Source organism: Barbus barbus, assembly GCF_936440315.1.
Source record: "Barbus barbus genome assembly, chromosome: 3".
In the NCBI taxonomy this organism is placed as follows: domain Eukaryota; kingdom Metazoa; phylum Chordata; class Actinopteri; order Cypriniformes; family Cyprinidae; genus Barbus; species Barbus barbus.
In genome coordinates, this window is record NC_136731.1 from 32908189 (window position 1) to 32935720 (window position 27532).

The following is a 27532-nucleotide window of genomic DNA, read 5'->3' on the forward strand; positions in this document are numbered from 1 at the left end:
AATGCATCATTTTCATAAACTCGTTTTTCTTTTTTTATTTGTGTTTGTCAAATACAGGAGGATTCATGTACAGATGAGGGACAGGTAGAGAGAGACTGAAGCAACTGTACAATATTTACAGAAGAGAGAAAAAAAGCAAACCTCCAAAATAATAATAATAATAATAACAATAATAATTATCGTAGTAAACAACCAACAGATAAAAAAACAAACAGTAAACACAGACATTTTGCACGCTTTAAAACTATTATATCCCTCTGCACCGTCGTGTTTTCTTTGAGAAAACGAACAAATACACCTCTTTTTCCGCATTTTCTTTTGAAGAACAAACAGAAAGTTTTTTTTTTGTTATTTTAAATACATTTTTCTTTTGCTCTATTTTTTGACAAAAAAGGAACTACACACTGCTTTGACCCCGCTCTTTTGTCTGCATCCTGTCCGCCTTGTCCTTCAGCTTAGGGGACAGGAAGAATAGGGGGCTACGGGTGGTCCATTTCATGTACACCCTCATAAAACATGAGCATTATTATTATTCAAAATAATAACAGCAAACCTACCCAGCTTTGGGAGGTAACCATGTATAAATGTCCATGTATAAATAATACAAATCATAATTGTTCATAATACATATTTATATATAAGTGTGTGCATGGAACATAGCATTGAAAGCTCACCTCTGCCAAAGCACTGCTGGCCAGTGAGGTTTTCAACCCTGTTCCCTTTGGCACTATCTTTATTCATCTCTGTGCAGACAACTGTCTTTACACATTCTCACTCTTTTGTTTTTTTTTCATTTTTTTCATACCGTCTCCCTGTGGCTCCCGTCGCAAGGAGCTGACACATAATGAAACAGAGAGGAATGAAAGCTTTACAAAAACATTATGTTAAAATGCAACAGCTTAAACCGCCAGTGGCTCTTACACATTCTGCAAAGGAAAATCTAATTTTCCTGCAACCTGGAGGTGCACGGATTTTGTTTAAGAGAGAGGAGTTTCTCCCTTCTCCAAATAGGACGTGCTTGGAACGTCGACAGCTGAATCTTAAGCCTTGGTGCTGAGCGTCAGCAGTTCAATGAAGGAATTGAACAGAGTCTCTAGCCAGCCCTGGTTGGCCATGCACTGCTGAACCACCTCCTCCTGGCCTGGATCCTCCTCAGCTGCCTGTTCTATGCTGTCCGTCTGAGGAGGGAGAAAGAGAGGCGAGGGTTTTAACAGGCTAATACACGGATACAGTGTTGCATTTCTCGAATAAGCTCATATATCCTCTTACCTCTTTTTTACAGTGCAGAAATGTGTGATATTTGTAGTGATGGAGAGAGTGATAGAGACTGTATATTCGACAAGTCTCTGTTGACAGCTTCAGGTCCTGGCAAGCAAAGAGAGATGGGGTTACAAGTGAAGAAAGAGAGATCAAAGATTTCAAGACAGATGTATTATTAGAATTCAATGACTTTTGGACACTTAAAGGGACAGTTCACCAAATAACCTGTATGACGTTCTTTCATGTTTGGAAAAATGAAAATGAAAGTCAAATGTCGTTCTGGATACAACTGACTTTTTTTATAGGGACAAAAATTTTTAAAACAGTCTTCAAAATCTCTTCTCATTTTTCAAAATATCTTCATTGCATTATATAACAAAACATCAAATCATTTGTCATCTGCAAACAAATGGTCAGAAAGTAAAAACATGGTCAGAAATCACAGTTTAAATTCACCACAACGACATTTAATCAACTAACATTTAAAAACTGATAAAAAAAAATAAATGAAAAATTAGGCTTGAACTGTCTTTCTTTAAAATCAATGCCTGTTGTTTTTTTTATTTTGTCATATAATGCAATAGAGGTAGTAAATTTAAAGTTTCGCCATGATACAATCTGAAATCAATTCTCTTACCCAGCAATACAATATTTGCCGATAACTCAAAACATGCTGCGATACAATTACAATTTGATTCGATTTAGGGGCCTATGGTTGATATAGCTAGATATATATTTTTAGGTATGGCTAAAGTGCCCAAACACTTTCGCGGTTTCTTACTAAATGGCTTAATTATGTGAGAAACAATAGTGTATGCTATACAACATGCCTGCTGTTTGGGAAGGCTCCTTTTGACTCTGTTGAGGGTTTTGCGGTTGTAACTCTCTCCACCCAGGTGCACTTTAACCGCTCCAGAGTCTAGGGGGTCTGCTGTCATTTGAGGGAACATGTGCAGCGCCTCCTACAGAATGGCAAAGAGGGAGAGTGAGAGACTGCCAGACATGTTCCTCAGAAAACACAAATCAAGATGTCTAGCGTACAAGAGGAATGCATTTGTGTATCACTGAAAGCCAGTGTCACCTGATGCTGGACACTCATGTTGAGCCTTCTTAACAGCCTTCGTTTCTGTTCGTTGAGGATACTGTCAATCTTTCTCATGGGAGGGAGATAAAGCTCATCTGAGGACAAAAGGGGAGGAGCCAGTGGTAATGCATTGGTATTGAGTTATTAAACTGAAAAACATCATTACTTAAGATTCACATTTATATGATTATAGAATATATGCATCTTAAGTTTTTCTCTAGTTCATTTTAAATGGTCCTGCAATGTGATAAATAACGCAACTATAAATATTTTATTTCCGTTCAAAGGTTTAGGGTTGGGTTTTATCATTTGTTTTGTTTTGTTTTTGAAAGAAACACTGAAACCCCAAATATTTTTATTCTGGAAAATTATACTTTTTTCTTTTTAGAATTTTATGATCCTTTTATCATTTTATTTCTTTTATGAATGTAAAATAAGTTTAAAAAATGCATTTATTTGAGAAGTCACAAAAATGTAACTATATAACAGACAATTTTGATCAATTAGCTGTATTCTTGCTGAATAAAACTACAAATTTCACAAAAAAAAGGGTAACTTTTGAACAGTAAGATTTAACTAGCAAAAGAATTGGCAAACTGCTGTTTAAAATAGTGTTAGATGATTTTTGCAACTTTATCTATAGGAACAGGTTTAATCACTGCTACAATATGTTACAGATATCTTCGCATTTAAGATGGGAAGTCGTGGCCTAATGGTTAGAGAGTCGGACTTGTAATCCAAAGGTTGCGGGTTCGAGTCTCGGGCCGGCAGGGATTGTAGGTGGGGGGAGTGAATGTCCAGCGCTGTCTCCACCCTCAATACCACGACTGAGGTGCCCTTGAACAAGGCACCGAACCCCCAACTGCTCCCCGGGCGCTGCAGCATAAAATGGCTGCCCACTGCTCTGGGTGTGTGTTCACGGTGTGTGTGTGTTCACTGCTGTGTGTGTGCACGTTGGATGGGTTAAATGCAGCGTACGTATGGGTCACCATACTTGGCAGTATGTCACTTCACTTAGGCCTAATAACATCTTTGGCCTAAAAACATAATTTAATGAAACTTATATTAACAGCCTTCATTAGTCACTGTGACTTTCCACTCCTCTTTTCTAAGCATCTTTTGCTTGTCATTATTCTTCCAGTCTCACTTCATTGTCCTCTCTCTCTGCCTCCTTTGCTTTAGTAACCTCCTCTTTCATTATTCTCTCCATCCTTCTCTCCCTTAATCACTCCACCCAATCCTCCGCACATGCACTTTGTATTTAACTTAAAGTTGAGTGCTCACCGTTGGTGTCCTCAAGAGCTTGGATCATGTCCGGGTCCAGAGCAGTGCTGACCAGCATCTCTACATAACTGCGGAACATCTCTCTCATGGCCCGACTGTTTATCCCACTCCGTGTGGATACTGAAGATAAAACAGATGCAAAACACGTGAAAAACCAGAAGGCACACACCAGAAAATACTTTCACACACACTTCGACAATTTGCAAAGAAATGCAAAATGAACTAAATTCAGTGTCCATAATCTCATACAGTGTCCTGGTTTATAGACAGATTATAGCAGGGGTCTACAAACTTGGACCTGGAGGGCCAGTGTCCTGCAGAGTTTATTTAGGGTTGGAGCTAAACTCTGCAGGCAACGGCCCTCCAGGACTGAGTCTGGTGACCTCTGGATTATAGCAATACAATTTTTACCATATGTAAAATTGAACAGTAGTTTGCTGTTACTAGTATGCTTTTGAGTCTTTTGAGTGCCGTGACAAACCTGATACTGTGCTGGAACCACTGTAAAATACTGAATGGTATTAAAAAAGTAACACCATGGTATTATGATATATATAGTGGTACTGAAATATTGCCATATATACATATCATGGTTTTTACTTCAAGAACAGAATTCTTTTATTCAGCGAGGATGTAATACATTTTCAAATATGGCAGTGTTGTGACAGTTCCTTTTTTCATCTTCTATTTATCAAAAAATCCTGAAAAAAAAAGCATGGTTTCCACAAAATATCAAGAAATATCTTTTGAGCACCAACAATCATTTTGAAGGATCATGTGACACTGGAGACTGGAATAACGTTAGGCTGCTGAAAATTCAGCTTTGCTATCACAGGAATAGATACATTTGAAAATATATTAATTTTTTGAAAGCAACAATTCATATTACTAATGTTTTTACTGTATTTGTGATCAAATAAATGGCTAAGAAACTTCTTTCAAAAACATTTAAAAATCTTGCTACCCCAAACTGAAGTTACACTGAATGAAGCTGCTGATAGCTTTGCATAATATTGCAAAACCACACACACAGTATATTGCACACCCATAACCAAGCCATACACACCTTCATCCTCACTGGGCGGGTCAGGGGAGGAGTCTGAATCAGATGAAGAGGGCATTTCTTTAAGCCACTTCTTCCTCTTTTTAGGTGGAGGTTCTGCCTTTACTTTCACAGATCTGGTCCTCGTCCTGTCAACCCTCTTCTCTACAACTCTCTTCTCCTCTTTGACCCTCCCGCGCTCCACAACAGCCGTTCTCCTCTCCAGCTTCTCTTGAGTTTGTCGCTCTTGGAGCTTCTTTTCCTTCTCTCGCTCCTTCTCTTTCTCTCTCTCCTTCTCTCGTTGTTTTTCCCTTTCCTTCTCTTTCTCCCTTTCTCTTTGCCTCTCTCTTTCCCTTTCTCTCTCCTTCTCCTTTTGTTTTTCCTTTTCCCTTTCTTTCTCTCTTTGTTTTTCCCTTTCTTTTTGTTTCTCCCTCTCTTTTTGCTTTTCAAGTTCTCTCTCCCTTTCCTTCTCTTTCTCCTTTTCTCTCCTAGATTTCTCGATCTGTTCCCTCTCTCGTTCTCGCTCCCTTTCCTTTTCTCTTTCTCTCTCTTTCTCCTTTTCCCTTTGGTCCCGTTGCTCTTTCTCCCGTTGTCTCTCTCTTTCTTTCTCTCTATCCTCTCGTTCCATGCGAGGTGGAGTCAAGCTACGTACAGGTTGTGGTTTAGGAAGTGGCTGGCGTCTGGTAGAAAGGAAAGACATTCATCTTAGCAACGACAAAATACTGACAGTTAATCTGAAATTAAAATTCTGCGATTATTTACTCAGCCTTGTGAAATTTTAAATCAGTATACGGTTTTTTCTGTGGAAAACAAATTCTGTTAGGCTTTACGCCTAAGCCACAGGTTGGACATCCAATATCCTTAGCTTTCGCATATCTCAAGATCAATTACCATAACATCAGTAATTACCATAACATCAGTATTTTACAGAGCTGCAGCAGTTGAAAGATTATCAATGAATAAATACTTAAATTGTGTTGCTTTCTCACACAAACCTATCGTATGAATGCAGATGACTTTGAATACTGCTTATGAGTCAGATGGACTACATTTCTTGTGCTTTTTTTAGTGTTTTTATTTTTTTCACACACATAGGCCACTGTGAACTGTTTTATGAAACAAGCTGTTTGAAGATTCTTCAAAAAATTCTGCGCTCCCCTGAAAAAGCAACAGCATTTAGGATTTAAAAGCATGAGGGTGAGTAAATGATCACAGAACTCTTTGATTGACAGTAACTACTGTATTAACGGCAATATAGCACAGGACCACAGTAGCTCCAGAAGTGCATTTAGAGTGAAATTACCTCAGTGTGAGACTGGGTCGATGCCAGGGTTTCCGCGAGCACACTCGGACATAATCCTTTTTATTCACATTCTCCAAGAATTTGACATATAAACGCTGATAACGCATCTTTGCATCTCCAAAGTATCCCAAATACTGCCAAAGAGTGACGGAGGACAGATAGCATGAGTTTAAGGAGGTGGTGTAGTGTTACATTTTCATGCAAGCCATCCAATGCATGCTATTAATTCATCAAAATACAAAAACACACTCACATTACTGGTAGCACAAAACTGCCGCTGCCCATCTTTGATTTCAGGAGCAAACTTCTGCAGCAGAGCTTTCTGGACCCTCCAGATTGGAGGAGGCTCTCGTCCGGTCTGCAGCGCCAGCTGAGAAAAGCCATGAGAATTGAGCATCTAGTTAAATTGGCATTAAATAAAAATTCCTTATTCATCTATTTTGTAAATGTATGTTGTAGATCTTATTGTGAACGATTCATCCATGCACATGCTTAATTTGTTGACATAACTGGACCTTCCACAGAAACAACAGACTGGTGATGTATACCAGATTTTTCCAATCATTTATTCTGCTTAAACCCAGCCCTTCCACAATCAACTCTAAGCAATAAGTTTTAACTGTAACCCCAACATCTCAACACCAACACCTACATCTCAAAATTCAATAAAGCAACAGACCATTGATTTCCAACAATGCACCTGGAGAGCTACTGTTCTGAAGACCTCAGCTCCAACCATGTTTGAACATGCCTGTCTGTAATTTTCAAGTTACCCTGAACACTTTGATTAGCAGGTTTGGGTGTATTTGATTGGGGTTGGAGCAGAACTCTGCTGGACTGTAGCTCTCCAGAAGCAGGGTTGGAGACCCCTGACATAGACAGAATGAAGTCCCCACCATAATTTTTTTCTTTTTTGACAATCCGTTTCACTTGTATGTACGTTGCACCATGGAAGAAAAGATCAGTCGCTATTTCTGTTTAATTGCGAAATTCAATTATTAAAAGGATCCATCCAAAAATTACAATTCCGTCATCCATTACTCACCTTCATGTCATTCCATGTATGACATTCTTTCTTAAGCGTAACACAAAAACACAATTAAAAAAATAATGGTAACCAAAGAGTTTTGGTTCCCATTGACTTCCATTAGAATTTTTGATCATAATATATAACTCAAAGGGTATTGAAACTGTTTGGTTACCAGCATTCTTCAAATTATCTTCTTGCATGTTCCACAGAAGAAATTGAGTCATATAGGACTACAATGAAGGTGAGCAATGACAGAATTATAATTTTGGGGTGAACTATCTCTGCAAAAATCTAAATATTAATTCTACTCTTAGAATACTATTAAAACAAACCAAAAAAGCAGGGTGATTTTTACCTTAAGAGTACCAATATCTTCAGTGCGCACCACAAATTCATCCCTCTCTCTGAAGATCCCCTCCCCCCCACTCTCACTGTCATCATCCTCACTCTCTCCGGTGATGGCTGCGTTGGACTGTTTCTTAGCCAGGTGCAGTGAAGTGATCTGAGGCGTTGGGGCATCTTCGGGGGTGGGGGGTGAGGCCGGGGAGGGCTGGGGCAGCTCTTCGGGAGGAAGCGGGGAGGGGGATGGTGGGGGTGTAGCAGAGGGGGGCAGCGTGGGCGGAGGTGGGGAGGGAGAGGGGAGAGCAGGTGGAGAAGGGCTGGGAGGCAGGGAATTATGCAGTGGTGGCTGTTGCTGCTGCTGCTGTAGATTCTCCTCCTCTTCTTGAGATGGGAGAGGGGAGGGGAGAGAGAGAGGAGGAGGAGGCAGAGGGGATGGGGAGGAGGAGGTTGGGGGAGAAGGAGAAAGAGATGGAGGAGAAGGGGGTGCAGGGGGAAGCTCAGATCCTAAAACGGGATACGGTTGAGGAAAGAAGGAAATAATTAATATTTCATTGACTGTAATATTTGACTGTAGAAATGTTAATTTACTCACCATCAACCTGGGGAGCACCCAGCATTTCATACTCTTCTTCCAGCTTGCTCTCCTCTGTCCTTATGTGATCAGCTTCCTCCTTTTCACTTCTGTCTACTTCCAACTCCTCTCCTTCCTCCTCACATTCAGTCTTTCTGTCTTCTTTCTGCTGTATTTCTTCATGTACCTCCTGCACAGGTTCTTCCCGTTCCTCACCTTTGCCTGGAACATGAGCCTCCTCATGCAGATTGGGCCGTGAGAGCGAATCCAGCTCCTGTGACGCGTTTATCTCCGTCTCAGGTTCAGTGAGCGGGACAGACTCAGGTTGTGGGGGCGGAGGGGGTGTGTTAAGAGACACCGTCTGCGGAGTGGGCGGTGATGGCGTAGGAGGAGGTGGAATGGCAGAGAGACTGTGGGGCGTGTCATAGAGGGCAGAAATGGCAGATGAGATGCTCTTCTGCAGGTCCTGGTTCTTACTGACCGAGTCTTCCTCGTCTGAGGAGAACGACGGCAGGGTCTCCAGGTTCCTCTTGAACTCCTCGTCAAGTCTTTTACAGGGGGAGGGACAATTACTGAGACCCAGGCCTCCATCACCCTCGTTCTCTCCAAAGGGGGGAGGTGGAGGAGGAGGTGGTTGAGGGGATAATGGACGAATGCCTCCCTTTACTGAAGAGGAATCTGTGGAAGTGCACCCATCCACAGGTGGAGCTTCAGTGCCCGGCTGCTTCTTCCCCGTTTTCAAGAAATCCAGAAAGGAAGTTATAAAACCTGACTTCAGCTCTGAAGATTTCTCCTCAGTCTGTGAGCAAGAAGTGCAGAGCAATGAAAGATGGCAAAATACAAGTAATAAGAGTCAAATAGCACTGAAATGTTTATGCAGAAGGCAAATATAGTAAAAAAGGAAAATAAAAATAAAGAACAACCAGAAAAAAGCTTATAAATAAATGACAAATTGTAATAAAATGTACTTTTTTTCTTAACATCTTTAGGATATATAATCACTGTTGTCCCACTCTCTTACGTTAGGTGCATCTAGAAGGAGGTAAAACACCTTACTGAATAGCAGGGTGGTTGATGTCGGTTACTATGAATCAGTAACCTTAGCAACAGCCACCCTAGCAACAGCGCTTTCCCTTTCTTTTATTGCATTTTTTAAGAACTCATTCATCAGGGTGGCCTGCCAATCATTTAGTCTATGTACTCTGCTCCCTCTAGTGGCAAAGTGCATATACTGAGAACAATGCTTCCTATGTAAAATAATTGAGTGTGAAAGAAATCCAAATACATTTTATGTATAATTTAGTAATGTGTTTTTTGGTCAAAATATGAGTGGGTTATTGTTTTCTATCAGAATTACACCTGGAAAATTGAATAAGAATTGAAGTCTTACTGAGCTGGAAAGCTTCTGCATGGTAGCCCAGGCCTCTGGGGTCATTTGGTCATCCATGTCTCCCTCCCAGGACATCTGAAGATACATAAATCATACACATTTCACATACATACATAAAAAATTGCACATATCTACACATAACACCATAGACTGGCTCTTCCACCCTTCTTTCCTGAGGCTACTTGTTGCAGAGGCAACAGAGGACATGTCATAAGTGCAATTTAAACATATGGAAGAGGGCATCATTTGATTAAGGCTGTAAAATGTTGGTTGAGTTATTGAATCTTCATGCTTTGAAACATGGTTTTGGTCTGACAACATTTCATAATGTTACAGCAGATGTTTACTTTCCCCATTTAGGATAAAACATTTGTGACTTTGACATGTAAGCCTATAGTTTTCAAATTATGTCAAACCATTTCATCATCTAGATTTTTCTGTATTTGCCAAGATCCTACTCAGGTTGCTGATCATCTACTCATAGTGAACTTGGTCGCTGCTCAGTAAGTGACATTACTTTTGCATAAATCATAACTGATTTCATATGCTGCTTCCCACCAATCCCATCTACAGCTGAATAATATTGTCGAACCTTGCTGTGCACGGCTAACAAAAATAACTATAAATATGCTTGATAAATCAATTTAAAGGGCCTCCTAAAAACTCCTTTTAAGAAAAGAAAAGAACAGTTTTAACTAAAAAGAACAAATTCAGCAAAACATTTTGCTTTGGTAAAATTAATCTATCACAGCTGTCAACAAGGGCTGGCAGGTCTTCCACAAAATATTTGACCTCCTCTAAACACACCTCCTCCACTAAACTTTGCTCTAAATCTGCAGGTCATTTGAGGACATAAAAAAGACCCAATATAAACAAGCACATTGTTTGTTATGTTTTTGGACATATTAGGTTGCAAAAAGTGAGGTTGCAGAACTGATTTTATGGTGTATCTTTATGCTAATTTTTAAAGACAACAATTTATTTTTCTAAGGATTATGAAAGGATACAGATATTGCAACAAATAATATCCTAAAATGCAAAACCACAGAATTGCCATTTGCTGTACATTTTACATAGAACATCTGGAGTTATTTAAATATTTCTGTTAAATGTCAACATTCACTAAATTTTTTTGCAAGCTGAGACTCACCTCTTGGGGTTTCTGCTTCATCTTTTCCTGACCGCAGCTCATATCATTTCTGTTCATGTCAATTCTGTTCATGTCCACACTGGTAGTGGGCCCTGGGCTCAAACCAAGAGATGGTGCAGATCCTACCGAACCATCAGACAAAACTGGATCTGTACTAGACAGGGAGTCTGTCCTCAGTAGGGAGTCAGATGAGGACATTGAAGGAATAGGGAGCTTAATCTGGTAGGAAAACAATCAAGTAATTACTTATTCTTTGAATCAACACATGCTTTTACATTTGTTACAGTTTCATTGACCCATTATTCCCACAAACATAATTCTTCCCATTGGTGCAAATCATAACCTTTAACATACTTTGATTGGTTTGATGGGTTCCTGGTATTGTTGCTGAGGCTGATGCTGTGCAAGTTGTTGATGGTGTTGCTGTTGATGGTGTTGATGAAGTTGTTGTACATGTAGGTGCTGCTGTTGGTGCATATGTTGTGGCTGGTGCTGCTGTAGATGGTGGTGCATGTGCTGTTGTAACTGTGGTTGATGATGGAGGTGAGGTGGTTGTTGTTGGTAGTTCTGCCCCTTGTTCATGTCTCTGTGCATTTCTAGCATTTGATCATCTTTCCTTCCACGCCCTCTTCCTCGCCCACGGCCCCTTTTACACTCTCCACCAGGTCCCATCATGTTCCTGCAATATGGAGGCTCGGGTAGAGGCCGAATACGTGGTCTACCCCTGGGTCTTGGTGGACCTTCACGTTTAGGTTTGGTGGGTTTCCTCCCCCTTTTCTTTGGGCCATCATGTGGGAGCAGCTGTGGAGGAGGTCCAAGGGATGGGTACCCTGAGGGGTGGCAGAAATCTAAATCACCCATCAAAGGGCTTAAACTGCCAACACCTGAACCACTTCCAGAATTTCTGCAACTGGAAACGAGATCAGGAAGCAAGTCTGGCAGACGTCTACTGTTTAAGCGGATGTCAGCTGGAACATCTGCTTTATCCTCATCATCCTCAAATTCATATTCTTGAGCATAGTTCTTTTTAGCCTGTGATTGGGCATTAGGGTCTTTCCGTTGTTTAAGGAGGTGAAATGAGCTAGTTTTCAAAAGTTTTTTAGGTCTAGAGGAACAAAAGATTGGTGAGGTGAGCCCTGCTGTGCCAGGACCACTACCTACACCTGCAGAGCCCATCATTTTGTTTCCAGTTCCGTCCACTGCATGTCCCGTGTTGCCCATCCCAAGGCCTGGGCCCTGAGACTGAATTAAGCCTAGTTGTTCTGTGTTTACAGTGGATGGGAGTTCATGAGATTTCAAGGGGTCCAGATCTAAGTGCATAGTACCATTGCCAGATTCAGATAAACTGTGACAATACTGCCCATAACCCTGATCACCATGATGACCCATCATGTCATATGCACCACCACCTGTAGCTTTAACTACATCCATTCCATCTTGTACTGTTCCACGTGCCTCTGGCACACCATCCTGACTCCCTTGTCCAGCACTTCCACCTCCTCCAGCACAACTTGCCTTGTAGTCCTCAGAGCAGAACATGTCCTCCATCCCTGGGAAAAAGGAACGATCCTCATCTTGGAGAAGAGAATCTGGGAAACAAATAGATGTCAGTGGCATGAACCGTTGTTGCTGCTCTTGGCTTTGACCCTGGTTCTGAGCTGTTTTTCCCACAGGGCTACCAGTGTCATATTGATGCTCTTTGAGCTGATCCATCTGTGGCTCTTGTTCCCTGGGCTGGGATTGGGGCTGTGGAGGTCCAGAAGATGGTTGCATGTGGTGAGGGTGCTGGTGAGGATGTTGATGGTGAGAGTGTGCCTGTGGCTGATGGTGGGAATGAGGGGGAGGATGGTGTGAGGCCATATGATGCAAATGAGAGGGGGTTGACATGCTCAAATCAGACTCGGACAAGAAATCATGAAGCTCTGCTGCTGGTTGTTGAGAGTGGTGGGATTGATGGTGTGAGGACATCCTATGTTGCTGCTGTTGTCTGTGATGATCAGCAGTGCTCCCATCTCCTGCACCAACTCTTTCAGTGGGCCCTGGCCCTTCCCGACTGTTTGTCCCGGAGAGAGATCTCTCTAGCATGTCTAGTGGTGAAACAGAATTCTGACTTGACTGGCTTTGGTTTCTCTGAGCCTCACGTCCATAGTGGACCTCCATAGTTTGGGACTGGAGCTGGAGTTGAAGTTGAGAGGCCTGTGGCTGAGTGTCAACTCCTCCAGATCCACCAGTACCTAATCCCCCATTTGGTCCAATCATGGCTTGTTGACTCATTGGGTGTTGTTGTTGCTGTGAGGGAGTCTGTTGGTTGTCCATCTTGTTTCGAGTGGTATGTGAAAGGACAGACTGGAGAAGGTGAGCCTGGGAGGTTTGCTGAGATGGGTCGGGTGGAGAATCCATTAGTCCAAGAGAGGACTGGGTCTGTCGCTGCTGCAAGTCTGGAGTCTTTCGTAGGTAGGGTAATTCTGAAGGATCCTGAGCTTTCTTAAGATCTATATGTGAGTGGGCCATTGAATGGGGGTGAGAGTGCTGTGAATGCTGAGGGTGTTGGGAGTGCGATGGGTGAGTAGGGTGATGTTGATGTGTTTGATGAGTGTAAGGGTCTCCTCTGCCATAGTGGACCACTGAACCTAGGGAGTCATGTTGACCATGGGAATGAGTATGAGACAAAGAATCAACTGCACCTCGACCTCCAGTTGCACCAGCTCCAGCAAGTACTCTATCAGACTTAGTCTGCTGCTGCTTTTTCAGAGACATCTCCAACTGGTTCTCTAAGCCTGTGCCTGCACCACAAGAGCCAGCAGCAACTGAAGCCACATTGTTGGTGGTATTATTGGTCCGAATGACACTCTGTAGATGATAACGTTCTTCAGATGCTTTGTTCAGTTCATATGCAGAGAGAGACTTCCCTCCATCTCTACTCTGGGTAATGGACTGGGACTGCGGTTGTTGTGAGGCTACTTGCTGAGCTTGTTGAGAATGATGCTGGGAGGGATTGGGTGTTGGACTCTGTGAGTCCAATAAGTGCTGAATTAAAAAGTCATCCTCATCTTCTTCTTCCTCTTCTTGAGATCTTTCTACCCCAAGCATATCAGAATCAGACTTAGATTTTGGTGGCGTTGTGTGATAAGACTGTGTTTGCTGGGGTGGCACCCTTGTGTCTGAGTATCCTTGTGGAGAAGCCAGGAATGCTGGGGAAAGAACTGAGGATAGGTACTTGTTGCCTCCATTTCCTCCAGGTGATTGTGCAGGGCGAGTTGGAGCAGGAGAGTGCAGACCTGGGCGGATTATTCCAGAATTACTTGACGGTGAAGGGCTGGAATCCGGGAGGTGGTATGATCCTCCACCACTTGCTACACTAGCACTACCACCACCTGAACCACCCCCCACACTTCCTGAACTACCTGCTCCAGATCCAGTGGTACTGCTTGTTGTACCGGTACCACCTCCAGACACCATTAGTGCAGGTGAATGTCCTGTACCACCGAAACCCATTGAGGGACTCCCTGCCCCTCCGAGAGATGGTGGCAAAGAACCATATCCTGAATCAGAGCCATAGACCACCTCAGCTGAAAATGAACGCCCCGTAGCTCCAAGATTTCCATAAGCTTTTCCTGACCCCCCATGGCTGGAACCAAGATCCTGAGCCTGTGGAGAACTGAATCCTCCATATGGCTGGGGCAAGTGAGAGGTGGGTGGCTGGCTTGGTGAATATGACTGTTGCTGTGGTGGGGTTTGACCAGGAAGGCCAGCAGTTGGCTTGACAGGAGCAACTGGAGAGCCATATGTAGACAGGCAAGGTTTGGGTGGCTGCTGCTGCGTAGCAGAGGATGACACTGTTGGAGGTGGAGGTGGAGGGGGTTGTGGTGCTGACTGGGGTGGTGGTTGCTGCCTTGAGGGTGCAGAGGAGGTACTGGATGAGACATTAGGATTAGAGGCAGAGGAGGAAGAAGAGGAGGTGGAAGAAGCTGAAGGAGGAGTGTGAGGGGTTCGAGATGAGGAAGAGCCAGAGGAAGAGTAGCCACTACTTGAACTGGAACTCTTTCCTGTTTTCCCAATACCACCACCCGAGCCAGCTGAGGAGGAGACTGAGGAGGAGGTGTACGGGGGCTGAATAATAGGACGATATACCTGCTCTGATCGAGGAGAGGGTTTGGGGTCAGATGATGGGCTCTGCTCACCCAGTGGGCTACAGTTTATGGAGGAACCATGCCGATGATGTGATATCTGTTGATATCCTGATGCACCACAACTAAGATAGTGTTGTAGGGGATGAGGTGTGGAAGAGGATAGTTGAGACTGTCCGGGAGAAGGTCTCTGGTAGTGCTTGATCACACTGTCTTGCCTGGGGATGGCTCTTTCCTGGGACTGTGGCAGTTGAGGGGGTGCAGATGAAAAAACAGAGGAATTGTAGAGTTGAGAGGACTGTTCCTGCAGTTGTGAGGACAGCAGGTTAAACTGAGGCGGTAAATGGCGTGTCGAGGAGGATGCAGGTGCTTGTGGTGGAGGAGCACTAGTGGGCTCTTGTGGCCCTCTATATGAAGCAGTCCCACTCTGTGAAGACAGAAGACGGTCAAAGCCAAGACTTGACTGGGAGGGTGTTTTAATGTGTAGCAAAGGATCATGTGGTGACAGGAGACCGTTGGAAGTAGGACTGAAGGTATGCGTGTCCTGCAGAGATAATGATGGGGTCACTCCAGGGAAGGAGCGCCCTGAGAAGGATGCAGGGTGCTGATATGCTGACAGAGCAGAGGAAGAGGGAAATGAGCCAGAGCCAGGTAGTGCACCAGAAATGAATAGCTCTGCAGGGGCTGGAGTGTGCATTGCTACAGCAACAGAGAGAAAGCAAAGGAAAAAGAAAATGATTCAGCAGTTAATAAGGTGATTCTATATATTTATTTCATGATATATTTCTGTTCATAATTAGATAATTCTCTATTCAATAACTCACAACACTAACCAGTTTGCCAAGAGGGGGTACGAAATTGGGAGAGAAGGGAAGAGGCAGAGGGGGGTGGCTGAGCACCTCGGGATTCCAAAGCAGAAATCAAGTTCATAACTGAAGCATCTGGTCCTGAGGGACTGGCATGATGTAGTCCAGTATCAAACAAGCCTGAGAGCCCTGTGAAAGAAGATTATTAAAGCAAATTCTAACAGTACAGTCTTAAATCAAAGCAATTTCTGAAGAAATATGTTTTTATGCGCTGTCACCATTATACTCAAACAAGCTGGATGAAACAACAGAGGTTTCCCAGTAATTAACTAATTAATTTTGTCGACCTTACCTAAGCTCCTCCCTGTGCCCCATGCTCCACCTTGTCCAGAGGTGCCTGGATGATGATTTGTTGCATATCCTTGCAGGGGGTGTGGTGTGGCATAAGGTTGACGGTGGAGGAGTTCTGAGTCTGGATGGGAGGATCTGGAGCTCCCATAAACCAAACTGAAAAACAGAGGATTCAAAAAGAGGTAACTGACAGAGGAAACGTTACAGAAACAGACACAAAAACTATTATAGAGTAATAGTTAACTAAACTAGAGTAATTGTTTAGATTCTTATGCATTATTTGAAATTTGGGCATCTGACACAACCTCACTTTCCTAATTGGCCAGTGCATAATACATACATAAGAGAAGTAATTTTTTTTAAAAGAAAAACTTTACACAATGTAACACACACATTATAAAGCATATATATTAAATACTATAACACTCATATGGCCAGAATTTTGAATAAGGGAATGAATTGAATAAAATCTATTTGAAATTTTTAAATAAAACAACATATCTAAGGTTAAATTATACAAACATTATTAATATTAATAATTTAGCATAATAAGTTGTGGTGTGTGCTTAATAACATAGTTATTACAAATCAACAGTAGTAATATTACTGTTAATTTGTACTAACTATATATTATTAAGCAATAACTCCCAATAATATTTAGCTGTATATTTATTTAGTTATATAACAATGCAGAGAAAGATGGAGAGTAAATAAGCACTGGGAATTAATTTCGATTATACCATTGTTTTTGTTCACTGTTTGTTGCTCTTTTAGTAGGTGTTTTTTAATGTATCTTTGATCAATTTAAAAATAAAGGGTGCAAGTATAAAATTGCACTAATTTTCTAATTAAATAATTTCTAATTTAATTTTCCAATCAGCCAAATTTTTGTACAATCTAATTATGACTTTGTTTTTGTGTGTGTGTGTGTTTCTTTTTACCTGCTCAAACATCAACCACTTGTGTTTTCTTCATTTAAAAGTAATTTTGGAGGACTAAAACAAACAATAACTCACTGTATTGTATCAAAAATCAGCCATGTGACATTGGGATGGAGTTCATTGTTCCCCCCTCTGTTCAGACAGTGAAAAAGTCTGTTGGGCTCTAAACTCATACTAAATCCCTGTATAGAGTATCAGTTGACCCAGCTTGGCATTACACACAAAGATTAGCTCTTTAAATCAGCCTACTCACTTCCACATCCTCCTTCCAAAACGCCAGCAAGATCTGATTTTGACACTATCTACAGCAATCATCACGCCAACAAATATACTATCAGCATTCTCAATATTGCCTCCCCTATCTATAAATTAGGCAAATATGCGGACTCATCGATATGCAACTTATGAATGACAAGACCACATTATAATTCATTTTTTTGTCTCACATTTACCACTGCTACGCTTCACGATGTGCAATGATACAGAGTGTAGCTCAGCATTCTGATTGGCCACACTGCCTGTTGCTAGCCAATCAACTGTCTTTTGCAGTCTTTGCAGACTGTCTCTGTTCACTTTCATAGAGAGTGGCCAGTTCAGTTGACAATGGCGGTTAGGATGTTGCTGAGGTAAGACACAGAGCGCTCATTGATAAAAGCTCTCCACTGACTGAATTTCCTTGGTAACCCCCTCCCCTCCATCCTCAACAGGCTCTTAGTGTGAGTACAGCTCAGTTAGTCTAGATCCCTCTCACACTGAGACCAGAGTGGGAAGCCACAGACACCACATACTGAGTGAGTGCGTGATGAGGGGGTGGGTGTCATTCAACAGAAGCGGTGGAGTGGACCAGAAAATCTATTTTAAAACCTATTAAAGAAAGACCTTATTCAAACCTACATCTTCGAGTGTAATATTCGAAGAATTACCTAAACAAATCTATACAATCTATAAAGCACAGCCGCCCATTACATAGGCCTACTTCCCAATTCAGTCCCGACAGGATGCAAGGCTAGATTTATATTGTCATTCTCCAATAAATAGACTCCTGGGCTCAATATAGTCACCGGAATACGTGTCTCTCAAAAGACCCTAATAAATGTGACAAAGACAACTGATGTCCATCCTGAGGGGGTTCCATCTGGGAGCATGTCCATCTCTTAAAAACACCCTCATCTTGGAGGCACAAGGCTCGTGTAATTAACTGGATAAAGGCTCTAATGAACTGGGTTAAACATTTAAATGCATGAGTGAGAGCGCACATCCCGGCGGCCAACTGCTTCACTGATTGTACCTCTGGCATAATACATAATATACAGTGCCATGACAAAAGTACCCTTATGATGTTTTGATACATGGCCGCTTCTGTTTGATACCGATTCTTTTGTGAGATTGTCTCAGGTTATGCTGAACAAGGCAAGCATTGTAGATAAGCTGAGTCACTGCTTTAAAAGCTGTTAAGAGTCATAGTACCATGCAAAAGTGACACATGGCATTAAAAAAGGACCATCAAGATATGAATGATCATTTTAAATAAATTAAATAAAGTGAAGTAACATACTGCCAAGTATGGTGACCCATACTCGGAATTCGTGCTCTGCATTTAACCCATCCAACGTGCGCACACACAGCAGTGAACACACACACACCGTGAACACACACCTGGAGCAGTGGGCAGCCAATGTTGCGGCACCCGGGGAGCAGTTGGGGGTTCGGTGCCTTGTTCAAGGGCACCTCAGTCGTGGTATTGAGGGTGGAGAGAGCGCTGGACATTCACTCCCCCCACCTACAGCCCGAGACTCGAACCCGCAACCTTTGGATTACGAGTCTGACTCTCTAACCATTAGGCCACGACGTCCCCTAAAATACATATGAACCCTGACAAGCAGATGTTTCTCCTCCAACTGAATGTCTTTTCATCATAAATAAGTAATGCATCATAGCATCAGTACTCCCTCTTCAAATGTGAGATTCATGTACATGAAATAATTATTCTGTGCAACCAAAGGAAGCAGTTTCACTTCTAGGTAATGTGAGGTTTGATAGGATTTGGACAGTAATTGGCTCTTAATCCCAAAGAGGCAGCGCAGAGACGATCAGGGAATAGATGATGAACTTCACAAGAATAAGGTAAAATGAAGGATATCGTACAAACAATGGGGTTCAAAAGTATGAGACAACTTTCTGAGTCTATTTTGCTTTTAATTCAATATGCTTTTATTACAAATTATATCATCAGCATAACAATGAGTGAGAAGTTTCATGCAGAATTTCATATTTGCTTATATTTTTATGGAATATTGCATTGTTTATAAGAAATTATTTACCCATGCACATCTTTAAAATTCATATGCACTCATAATTTTTCATCATAAACATTAACTTTTCCTTCCCCTCCCCCTCACAACAGCATCTCTTCTCTGATCGCGTGTGCACCAGGACTGGACAATAATTCCTCCCTCCAGCCACCTGTCACTCATATGAGATCGCAGCAATTAGCAAAACAATGATCAACAATCCAATCAATTACCAATGGACAAAAACAAGTCCTGTCCAACATTTATTCTCATTCGATAAGCCATGTCACATGGATATGAATGTCACAATAGGGAAGATAAATGGTTTTGGTTTGACACTGAATTTAGCAGGGCTGAGCTAAAGTTTTGCTCATTGATTTTTGCTTTTTAAATTTAATTAGTGACCTTCAAATACATTTTCTTTGTTTTAGTATTATAATATTTAATTGATACTACAATAAAAATAGAACAATTCAATGTAATATTAAAAACATATACCATTTTATTTTATACATTTGGATCACACTAAAACTATTTTACATTCAGTAATTTCTTCCTCTCAGTCTCTCCTCTCTCACTTCTTTCATCATGCTGTCTTACACCTTCAGTCAATCAATTAATCCTGTTAAACCTCTCACCTCCTGCCATTGTGCCTGTTCTTGAGCTGATTAAGCATAATTTGACAATGGAGGGAAAAAGAATAATAGGGAAAAGGTGAAACACACAAAAAAAATAAAACAATGGAAGGAAATCGAAAAAAATAAAGGGAAGGGTTAAATTAGAAAGCTTGACTGAATCCACTGTACAAGACTGCTCCTAATTACACAGGCATTTTGCACCCAACAGGTGCAAAATGTTTACAGCCTGATGGGGAACTCAATCATGGCCATTAATCTCCATTAGAACCGTGCAGAGGTGTGTGCTGGATGCACGCTACCCTAAGAAGGATACAGGGTCTGGTGAACCTTGCCATCATGGAGTATGCCTTTGTTGTCTTCATAACCAAGATTCAGTGCGCAGAAGTCTTGCTAAGCAACAGTGCTTTCATTTTGTTTATTCTCGTTTAATATTAACACACGCAACAACATTTCTTAATATAAGATCCAATATTGCCAAATGTGGTGTCCTACACAGACCCCACTGTCATTTTGTTTTATTTTATGCTAATTTACCACTTCTCAGTGTTTCATCATTGCATAATGGCTATGCTTCCAATGACCCAAAGCAGCAGTCTCACTGTCTAATATTCATTCAAAAGCAGAAGCAATTTTTGGGAAAACTACAAGAGAGATTCAATACAAAAGCGTTTCATTTCATTTTATTCTGCGGATGCTTTTCAGCCTCTGCAGCAGCAGCACTGAAGCTTGTCCATCATCATAAGCCTGAATTCCTCATTAAGATTCTGGATTCTATCAATCTGCCTATGACTCAACAGAGATGCTCTCAAGTCAGAAACACAATATTAAAGATTCCGACAGAAAATAGAACAATTCCTCTTCAGACTTGCTAAGAGTCAGCTAGGGATACTGGGATGCAGGCTCGCAGAATATCAGGGGAATGTTACATGTTAGAAAAACTCTGACCACACACAGCATTTGTGATCCTTTTTTAGGAGTGTGATTGGAATTCCTCATACATACACACAGGGGTTTCCACACATCTAGGAATGATCGCTCAAAAGAATAGCCCTATTGTTGTCCTGTCATGCAAGAAAAAAAGGAGCCACTCCAAATGTGTTGCAATGCACAAATGAAAATACCTCTTTACACTGGCACAGACAACAAACAGGCACCAGAACTTATTTGCATTTGTGTAAATAATAATAAAGATTAAATACAACCTTGAATAAAATATTTTTTTAAATAGAAAGTAGTCTGCAAATACAACGGATAGAAGCATAGATTCCACCGTATCGCATAATACAGCTAAATTATCATAATTCAAATGTCTTATTATTTCACTTCCCGTGCCCATATAACAATAGGGTAAACTATGCTGTAGGTGTGCACCCAACTGTACGAATGACTCCATACATGCAACGCGAGACACTAACGCCACCAGGAATGATTGCACGCGCGCTCTGTAAGCTGCTAAGATTGATTTGGTTGTCACGGCGACTGATAAAGTATATAGAGGTGCGCCTTTGAACTGTAAGTAGGCCGCGAAAATAGTGAAACGCGTACGTAACGTAGAGCACGACACCGTAACATTCCCGTTTTCAGGTAACTTTAGCAACAGAATATTTCATCGCTATTTAAATATTGCAATGCAACACTTCCTGAAAGCATCACCCCTTTTGAGCAAGCCTAATTTTTCCCGCATTGATTTAATGGCTAGGCAATGTAAAACTAAGGTTTGTCAGGTCATTTTATTAGTTCTTTCAAATCTCAGTGGATATTTAGAAGAAAAAAAAACAATATGCAGTAAGTATTTATTGACAGTCTTTTCTGCTGGTGGGCTGCAAATACGTTAGCAGTGCGTCTTACGTTTATGTTTACAGTGTGCACGTCTCGGTCACGCTGTAATTTCACTGAGGAACACTACACACTATTTGGTACATTGCCAAGAGACTAGTAAAACGACAGTATCCTCAACAACAGATATGCTATTTCTCCGATAGGCTATGCAAAGTTTGTTTTTGCTTTTTTTTTTTACTACGAATTAGCAGCAGAGATTGTTCATACAAGTAAGCGTATAATATACAGCCAGTGTTGTGACGTGTAGCTGAATTATACATGCTGTCTGTAAGGAACTTCACCTCTGCATTTTGTCATTTAACGTTCAAGTAAATCTAAAAAATAAATTCTGATTTAACTCAAAATGTGCATTTCCAAAATAAACCCTATTCGATTTAACAGACTAATACGCGTTAGCTACAGAGATGAGCAGAATACAGTAGCTAGCGACCATTTCATCCCCAAAAATATATGTGCGACTGCTTCTAATTGGTTGCCTCCGAAATAACGCTGTCAACGTGCGTTTTGTGGCGTGCATTACTCGCTGCGCCGAATTAGCGTGTATTTAAGTACGGCATGCAATGTCAGGTTTGGTGCGCCTCCAAGGCAGAAGGTTTGATTTTTCATTTTTGATAATACGCTAGCAAGCAAGCTAGCTAGCAACATCATCCCATCCCCCCTCTTTTCGCCCCTTTCCCCTTTTCTGTCTCAGTCTACCTTCCGTATCACGCATTAACTCTCAATCGCATTCCTTGCATTTTCAAGACACCCCCTCCTCCCTCAGAAATGACAATACTGATGGCTGTACGTGGAGCCAGCGACAATATAACGCATGGAAGTGGTGAATGAACACAGCACTGGGAGCGAGAGTGGGAACATGCATTGCATTGCGTCCGTCGGCATGGGCATTGTTACAGCCAGCTAAGCATATTTATGCATCCAGTGCATGGGAGAAGTGTACTTGCACAGGCGCCTTACCTTGCCTTCGCCGATCTCTCGTAACTCCATCCCGTTCCAGCGCCCAGATCACCGAATCCTGTGCCAGGATAATTTCTATCCATTAAAGAAGAGACTAGGGATGAAGATGGAGAGATAGACAGGGGAAGGGGAGGGAGGTATTTCCTCAATTCTAACACACTATCACTCCCCGTGTCCTTTCCTCTGCGCTCAATGTCTGTTTATCTCTCCCGTTTCACAAGCAAGTCCTCAAGAATAGGACCAGCTCAGAGGGGGAGAGGAATGGAGGGAGGAGAAGGAGGAGGGGGAGATGGAGGATACAGAGGGGAGGCGGGGGGGTGAAGTATTACACCAACCACCGCCACCACAAAAAATCCGGTTTCTGCCTCCCCTCCCCTCCTTTGCCCTCTTATATATCTCGATGCCTATTGTCCTTCGCAGCAGAAACAGCAACGCGGCTGATGCACTGCATGTCTAATTCTGATGCCATTGCTTGTTACACCCACGACACGTGCTTGATTGTAGCCTATTTAGTTGTTCGCGCACTGCATTGCCACAAAAAGGTGAGATACTAGGTCTCTATAAATAGTAGTCAACCGAGTGCGCGTTTTCTTTTTTATTCAGCTGTTGCGTCCCAAATATTTACATCATGGATTGGATAAATATACGCGGGACGGTAGGCTACCTCCTCGTCAGAAACAAAGTGGCTTGTTAGGTTCATTAAATAAAATCCACGAAGTTTCAAGAAATATGCAAGGGACCAGTTTCATGCTTCAGTGCCGCGCATAAATGTTACCAACGCACGGGATTCAACTCGCTATTTTCAGGTATTTAGCCAAGAAGACGCCATTTTTAAGAGTGGACTAACAGGCTCACACACATAAACATATCCACACACGCCCCCCTCTGCCGACTCGCTTGTCACTCTCACACATACGCAGTCTGTCTGGAAGTCTCGTGCGTACTGCCGCCTTGTTACAGCACAGAGGCACTACTGAGTATGGGACGCTCTCTCTAGTATGGTCTGTGCACAGCGGTGCGCACCGAGACTGTGAAAGATGAGTGACAGCAGCAACTAAATACTGGAATCGATTTAAGCGTCGCGCGCGCTGTTGCTTCACGCAGTCGAAGTAGCAATCAAATTCAAGCTTGTCTACATTTTATTTATTTTATTAATAATGAAAATTAAATTCCATTTGATAAGTCTTTTTAAAAAATGAACAAACCTGATTCATGACAATATTGACAACATTCACACTGAAACTGTGTTCCATGACGATAGTAGCAAAACAATTCTAAAGAAATAGGGTTAACCGCTGAACATGTAGCAAAAGTATAATAAATTATCTACTGACCGAAGATGCACTTTTTCACCAGTAAAACCCTGTATCACCCCTCTCCCCCTCCCACATTTTTAAAAACAACAACAACATCATCATCATGTCTTTGTCATTCCTCTTCTTGAGTTTGTGGTGGCTCAGATGGAGTATCCCTGTAAAGAGCAAAAATGCATATTTTAAAACATATTTTGAACATGCAGCGCAAAATAATTTTATAGCAAGCACTGCATCACTTTTGTTTACAATGTACAAACAAGCCATCCAGTGCTCTTACCCAGAGTACGGCGGTGGAGGTGCATCATGCTGGCCGCTGTGGCCCAGAGCCTCATTGTAAGAGGGGAGACCTGGAGCCCTGTTAGCCAAGGGCACAGACTCCGGTATTGGCTGCCCATCCACAGGAACACTGTGAAGATGCAGAAAACAGTGTGATATTACTGCATAAAGGGCATATATATTGCTGTGGTAATGATAGCATGCACTTACCTGCCCCCTCTTGAATTTTTGCCTCTGTTCTTGTAGCAATATATGCCCAACACAGTGGCTATAATTGCTGTTATTACAACAGCCACAATGCCAGCTACCAAACCAGACACATCCACTGGGGGTGAAGACTCTGTAGGAAACAATCAGGTCATCATTCTCAACCAGTACACATTTTAATTGTTTATTTAGTGATCCCGTTATTCCTTTTTGGATAAAATGTTGAAAATACTGTGTTTCTTCCCAGGCCTAGGGTCTCAGAATAACATAACTCATAATATTTGTAGTTTGCATTTGCTTACGCCAGGGGTCACCAAACTTGGTCCTGGAGGGCCTGTGTCCTGCAGAGTTTAGCTCCAACTTGCCTCAACTCACCTGCCTGGAAGTTTCAAGTATACCTTCTAAGACACTGATTAGCTACTTCAGGTGTGTTTGATTAGGGTTGGAGCTAAACTCTGCAGGACACTGGCCCTCCAGGACCGTGTCTGGTGACCCCTGGATTACGCTATGATGACAGCTAGCAAGACATCCTAAAAATAAAGGTTCCCAAAGCAGTGCCATAAAAGCACCATTTTAAAAGTGAAGGCTGCTTGCTTCAGTGCAGTAAGACTAAGAATGAGACTTTCAATTGACATTTTTATTTGAAAATTTATTTTAAATGTTCAATGTCCATATCTTTAAATATATCTATAAAATGGAAAAGTCATTATTTAAAAATAAAATAAAAAAAACCTTACCATGACTATTGACATAGCTTTCCCAAAATTTGGCCTGTTGGAAAACAAAATAAATAGCATCAAGTAACTGTGCTTAAACCATCGTTTTATTTTCATCTCATCACATAGTGGCTATAGCATGCTTCCGTTGTGTTCACTTTCTCTTGTATACACTCTTTTTCTTACCGTCTGTATGTCATCTTCAAACACCTCTCTGGCCTCTTCATATGAGCATATTTCCTCTATGCATTCTCTCTGTAGATTGGCAGGAACCACTAACTCAAAATCCCAACTGTTATACAACGGTTTACGGGAAAGAAATGAACCTGCTGGCTTCTCTTCTAGGAACACTGAGGAACACGAGAATATGTATCATAATGAGAGTCAGCTACACACTACAAACAAACTTATTACAGACACAAGCAACAGAACAATATGCAGGAATGGTAATAAAATGACAGTTAACCAGAAAGATATATAGTTAAAAATACAAAGCATTAAAATAAATAGATACAATTTAATTATGTTGCATTCAGAGTATGAAACCTACCAATGTTTGCAATACATCAATGTTTAATGTAAATTAGATCTAAGAGGTCTAAGTCCTTGATTTGAATGAGCTCACAGGGAGGTAAACCAACCCCCCCCCCCCCCCCCCCCCCCAAACAAAAAAACACCATAATACTAAATAATTAGCAATAATAAAAGATAAACCCAAAGCATTTCAAACACTGGCAATTAAAAAGTGTTTTAAAGTTTATCATTTACCATCATTTTCATTGTAGATCGCTCTGCCCCAAACAAGATGAGGCAAGGATATCAAGCTGAAACATATCGCTGGAAATCCCAGCATTGTGCCTGTTCGAAATAACATCAGAATATTACAAAGATTAACAGGCTATGTTTTGATAAATCCATCTGGAGGAAATACAAGAATTCGTCACAAAAATATTGAATAATACGAAAAGGCTTTTACAATGTCGTCCTCTATCGGTCATTTCACTTCCTCAAAAGCAAATATTATTTCTTTTATATTAAGTAGTAGTATATATTTAATGCCATGTCAGCATCTTAGGCTATTTTCATGGCAAGAACAATAAAAAGTATAACAAGTAGGCTACAATAAAAACCAGTAAACAAACAAAACAAAAGTTATATTACACAATTTTTACATTAACAAATTCTAAAACTTATCTTTTATATTAAAGAAAAAAAGATTAGGCCTACATAGACATAATACCCGTTTATTATCTTAGTTTCAACACTGCAACTTAAATGGACCACACTGACAAAATTGTGGTAACACGAGGGAATGACTCAATATTTTTGTATTTTTAAGTAGAGTAAGTAAATAGTGCATATCTGCCCATTCATTCAGAAAACAAGCTGTACCACAAAACGCACGCCAGAAAGTAGAAAAGAAAGCAAAACTGCGTCTAAAGAAAAAACGGCATGGGTCACCGCCCGCTTACCTTGACACACGTTTGTGCTCCGTAGAAGGAAACGTTAAAAGAAAAGTACTTTCAGAATTCTCCAGAGATTCCCTGCCTAGGTGCTGTAAATTATGGCAGTAGATGAAGAGTTCGAATGCACGGAATTCACATGTTCGATGTTTTTCATTGAAATTCTTCCATATATATTCACCTGTGTTCACATTCAAAGCGACATCTTAACTCATCAGGTTCGAGACATACCAGTTTGACAACATAGTTTGTAGGAGTGGCAGTGGGATGTGACAGAGTTTCGGTGAATTACCTGAACACCTCAATAAAAGGTGCTTTAATCGCCCCCATTACGAAAAAACATTAGTATCAGTAAGTTTTAGTGCTGTATCTAAGTGCTGAATATATCTCAGTTTAATGTTCAAAAATGTTATTATCATCTGTCATTTAAAAAAACAAACAAACAACACTCCCCAGTGCACCTTCAGCAGCTTCCGGTTTCAACTGCGCCTGGATTGGATCAACCTTCCTTTTCAGAATCAGAATCAGAATGAGCTTTATTGGCCAAGTAAGTTTACACATACAAGGAATTTGTTATAGTGACAGAAGCTCCACAGTGCAACAGAAAGACAGTAACAGGACAGGACACAGGTAATGAAACAAAATAACAGGAAATAGCCAATAACCAATGTACAAAGCAGCAAAAAAAAATAAAAAATACACAATATATAATATAGGCGACTATGTATGTACAGGTCAAGTATGTGCAAATTAAAATGAGAAAATAAAAATAAAATAAGTGAGTGTGGTGAATGGATAATGTATTAGTTGTGTGTTCTACGTTTATTTATTGAGTGTTCATGAGATGTATTGACTGAGGGAAGAAACTGTTCCTGTGTCTGGTCGTTCTGGTGCTCAGAGCTCTGTAGCGTCGACCAGATGGTAAATCTGGTAAATTTTTCAAAGATAGTTATGAATGGTTAGCAAGAGCCGACCTGACAACAGCTTTTAATTGAGTAACGAAAGTCAGTCCTGATATTAGTCTTATATTATCGCGTTAAACGTGAGGAATCTTGTCAGTGCGTCACAACGTTACCACGCAATTTTGTGAGAAAACGACGCCATGCTAATATTTCACAAGAAAATTCAGAGCCGTGCTGTTGATTCCC

At 41.3% G+C, this 27532-nt stretch overlaps 2 protein-coding genes across 2 annotated transcripts; both read right to left on the reverse strand.

Annotated features, from left to right (window-relative positions):
* Positions 1–20: 20 nt before the first annotated feature.
* On the reverse strand, positions 21–22579 carry prr12b (proline rich 12b). Its single transcript, XM_079387614.1, has 16 exons — positions 22407–22579; positions 15742–15896; positions 15417–15578; positions 10811–15282; positions 10457–10675; positions 9307–9381; positions 7938–8715; positions 7359–7849; positions 6227–6343; positions 5974–6107; positions 4695–5350; positions 3629–3748; positions 2342–2439; positions 2091–2222; positions 1270–1365; positions 21–1178 (listed from the first exon to the last, which is right to left on the reverse strand). The coding sequence occupies exons 1-16, from the start codon at positions 22487–22489 to the stop codon at positions 1041–1043; spliced, it is 7926 nt and encodes a 2641-aa protein (XP_079243740.1). The 5' UTR covers positions 22490–22579; the 3' UTR covers positions 21–1040.
* A 945-nt stretch (positions 22580–23524) lies between these two features.
* prrg2 (proline rich Gla (G-carboxyglutamic acid) 2) lies at positions 23525–26885 on the reverse strand. Its single transcript, XM_079387983.1, has 8 exons — positions 26566–26885; positions 26394–26476; positions 25690–25779; positions 25108–25271; positions 24943–24976; positions 24209–24338; positions 24000–24128; positions 23525–23877 (listed from the first exon to the last, which is right to left on the reverse strand). The coding sequence occupies exons 3-8, from the start codon at positions 25772–25774 to the stop codon at positions 23835–23837; spliced, it is 585 nt and encodes a 194-aa protein (XP_079244109.1). The 5' UTR covers positions 25775–25779; positions 26394–26476; positions 26566–26885; the 3' UTR covers positions 23525–23834.
* Between the last annotated feature and the right edge of the window lie 647 nt (positions 26886–27532).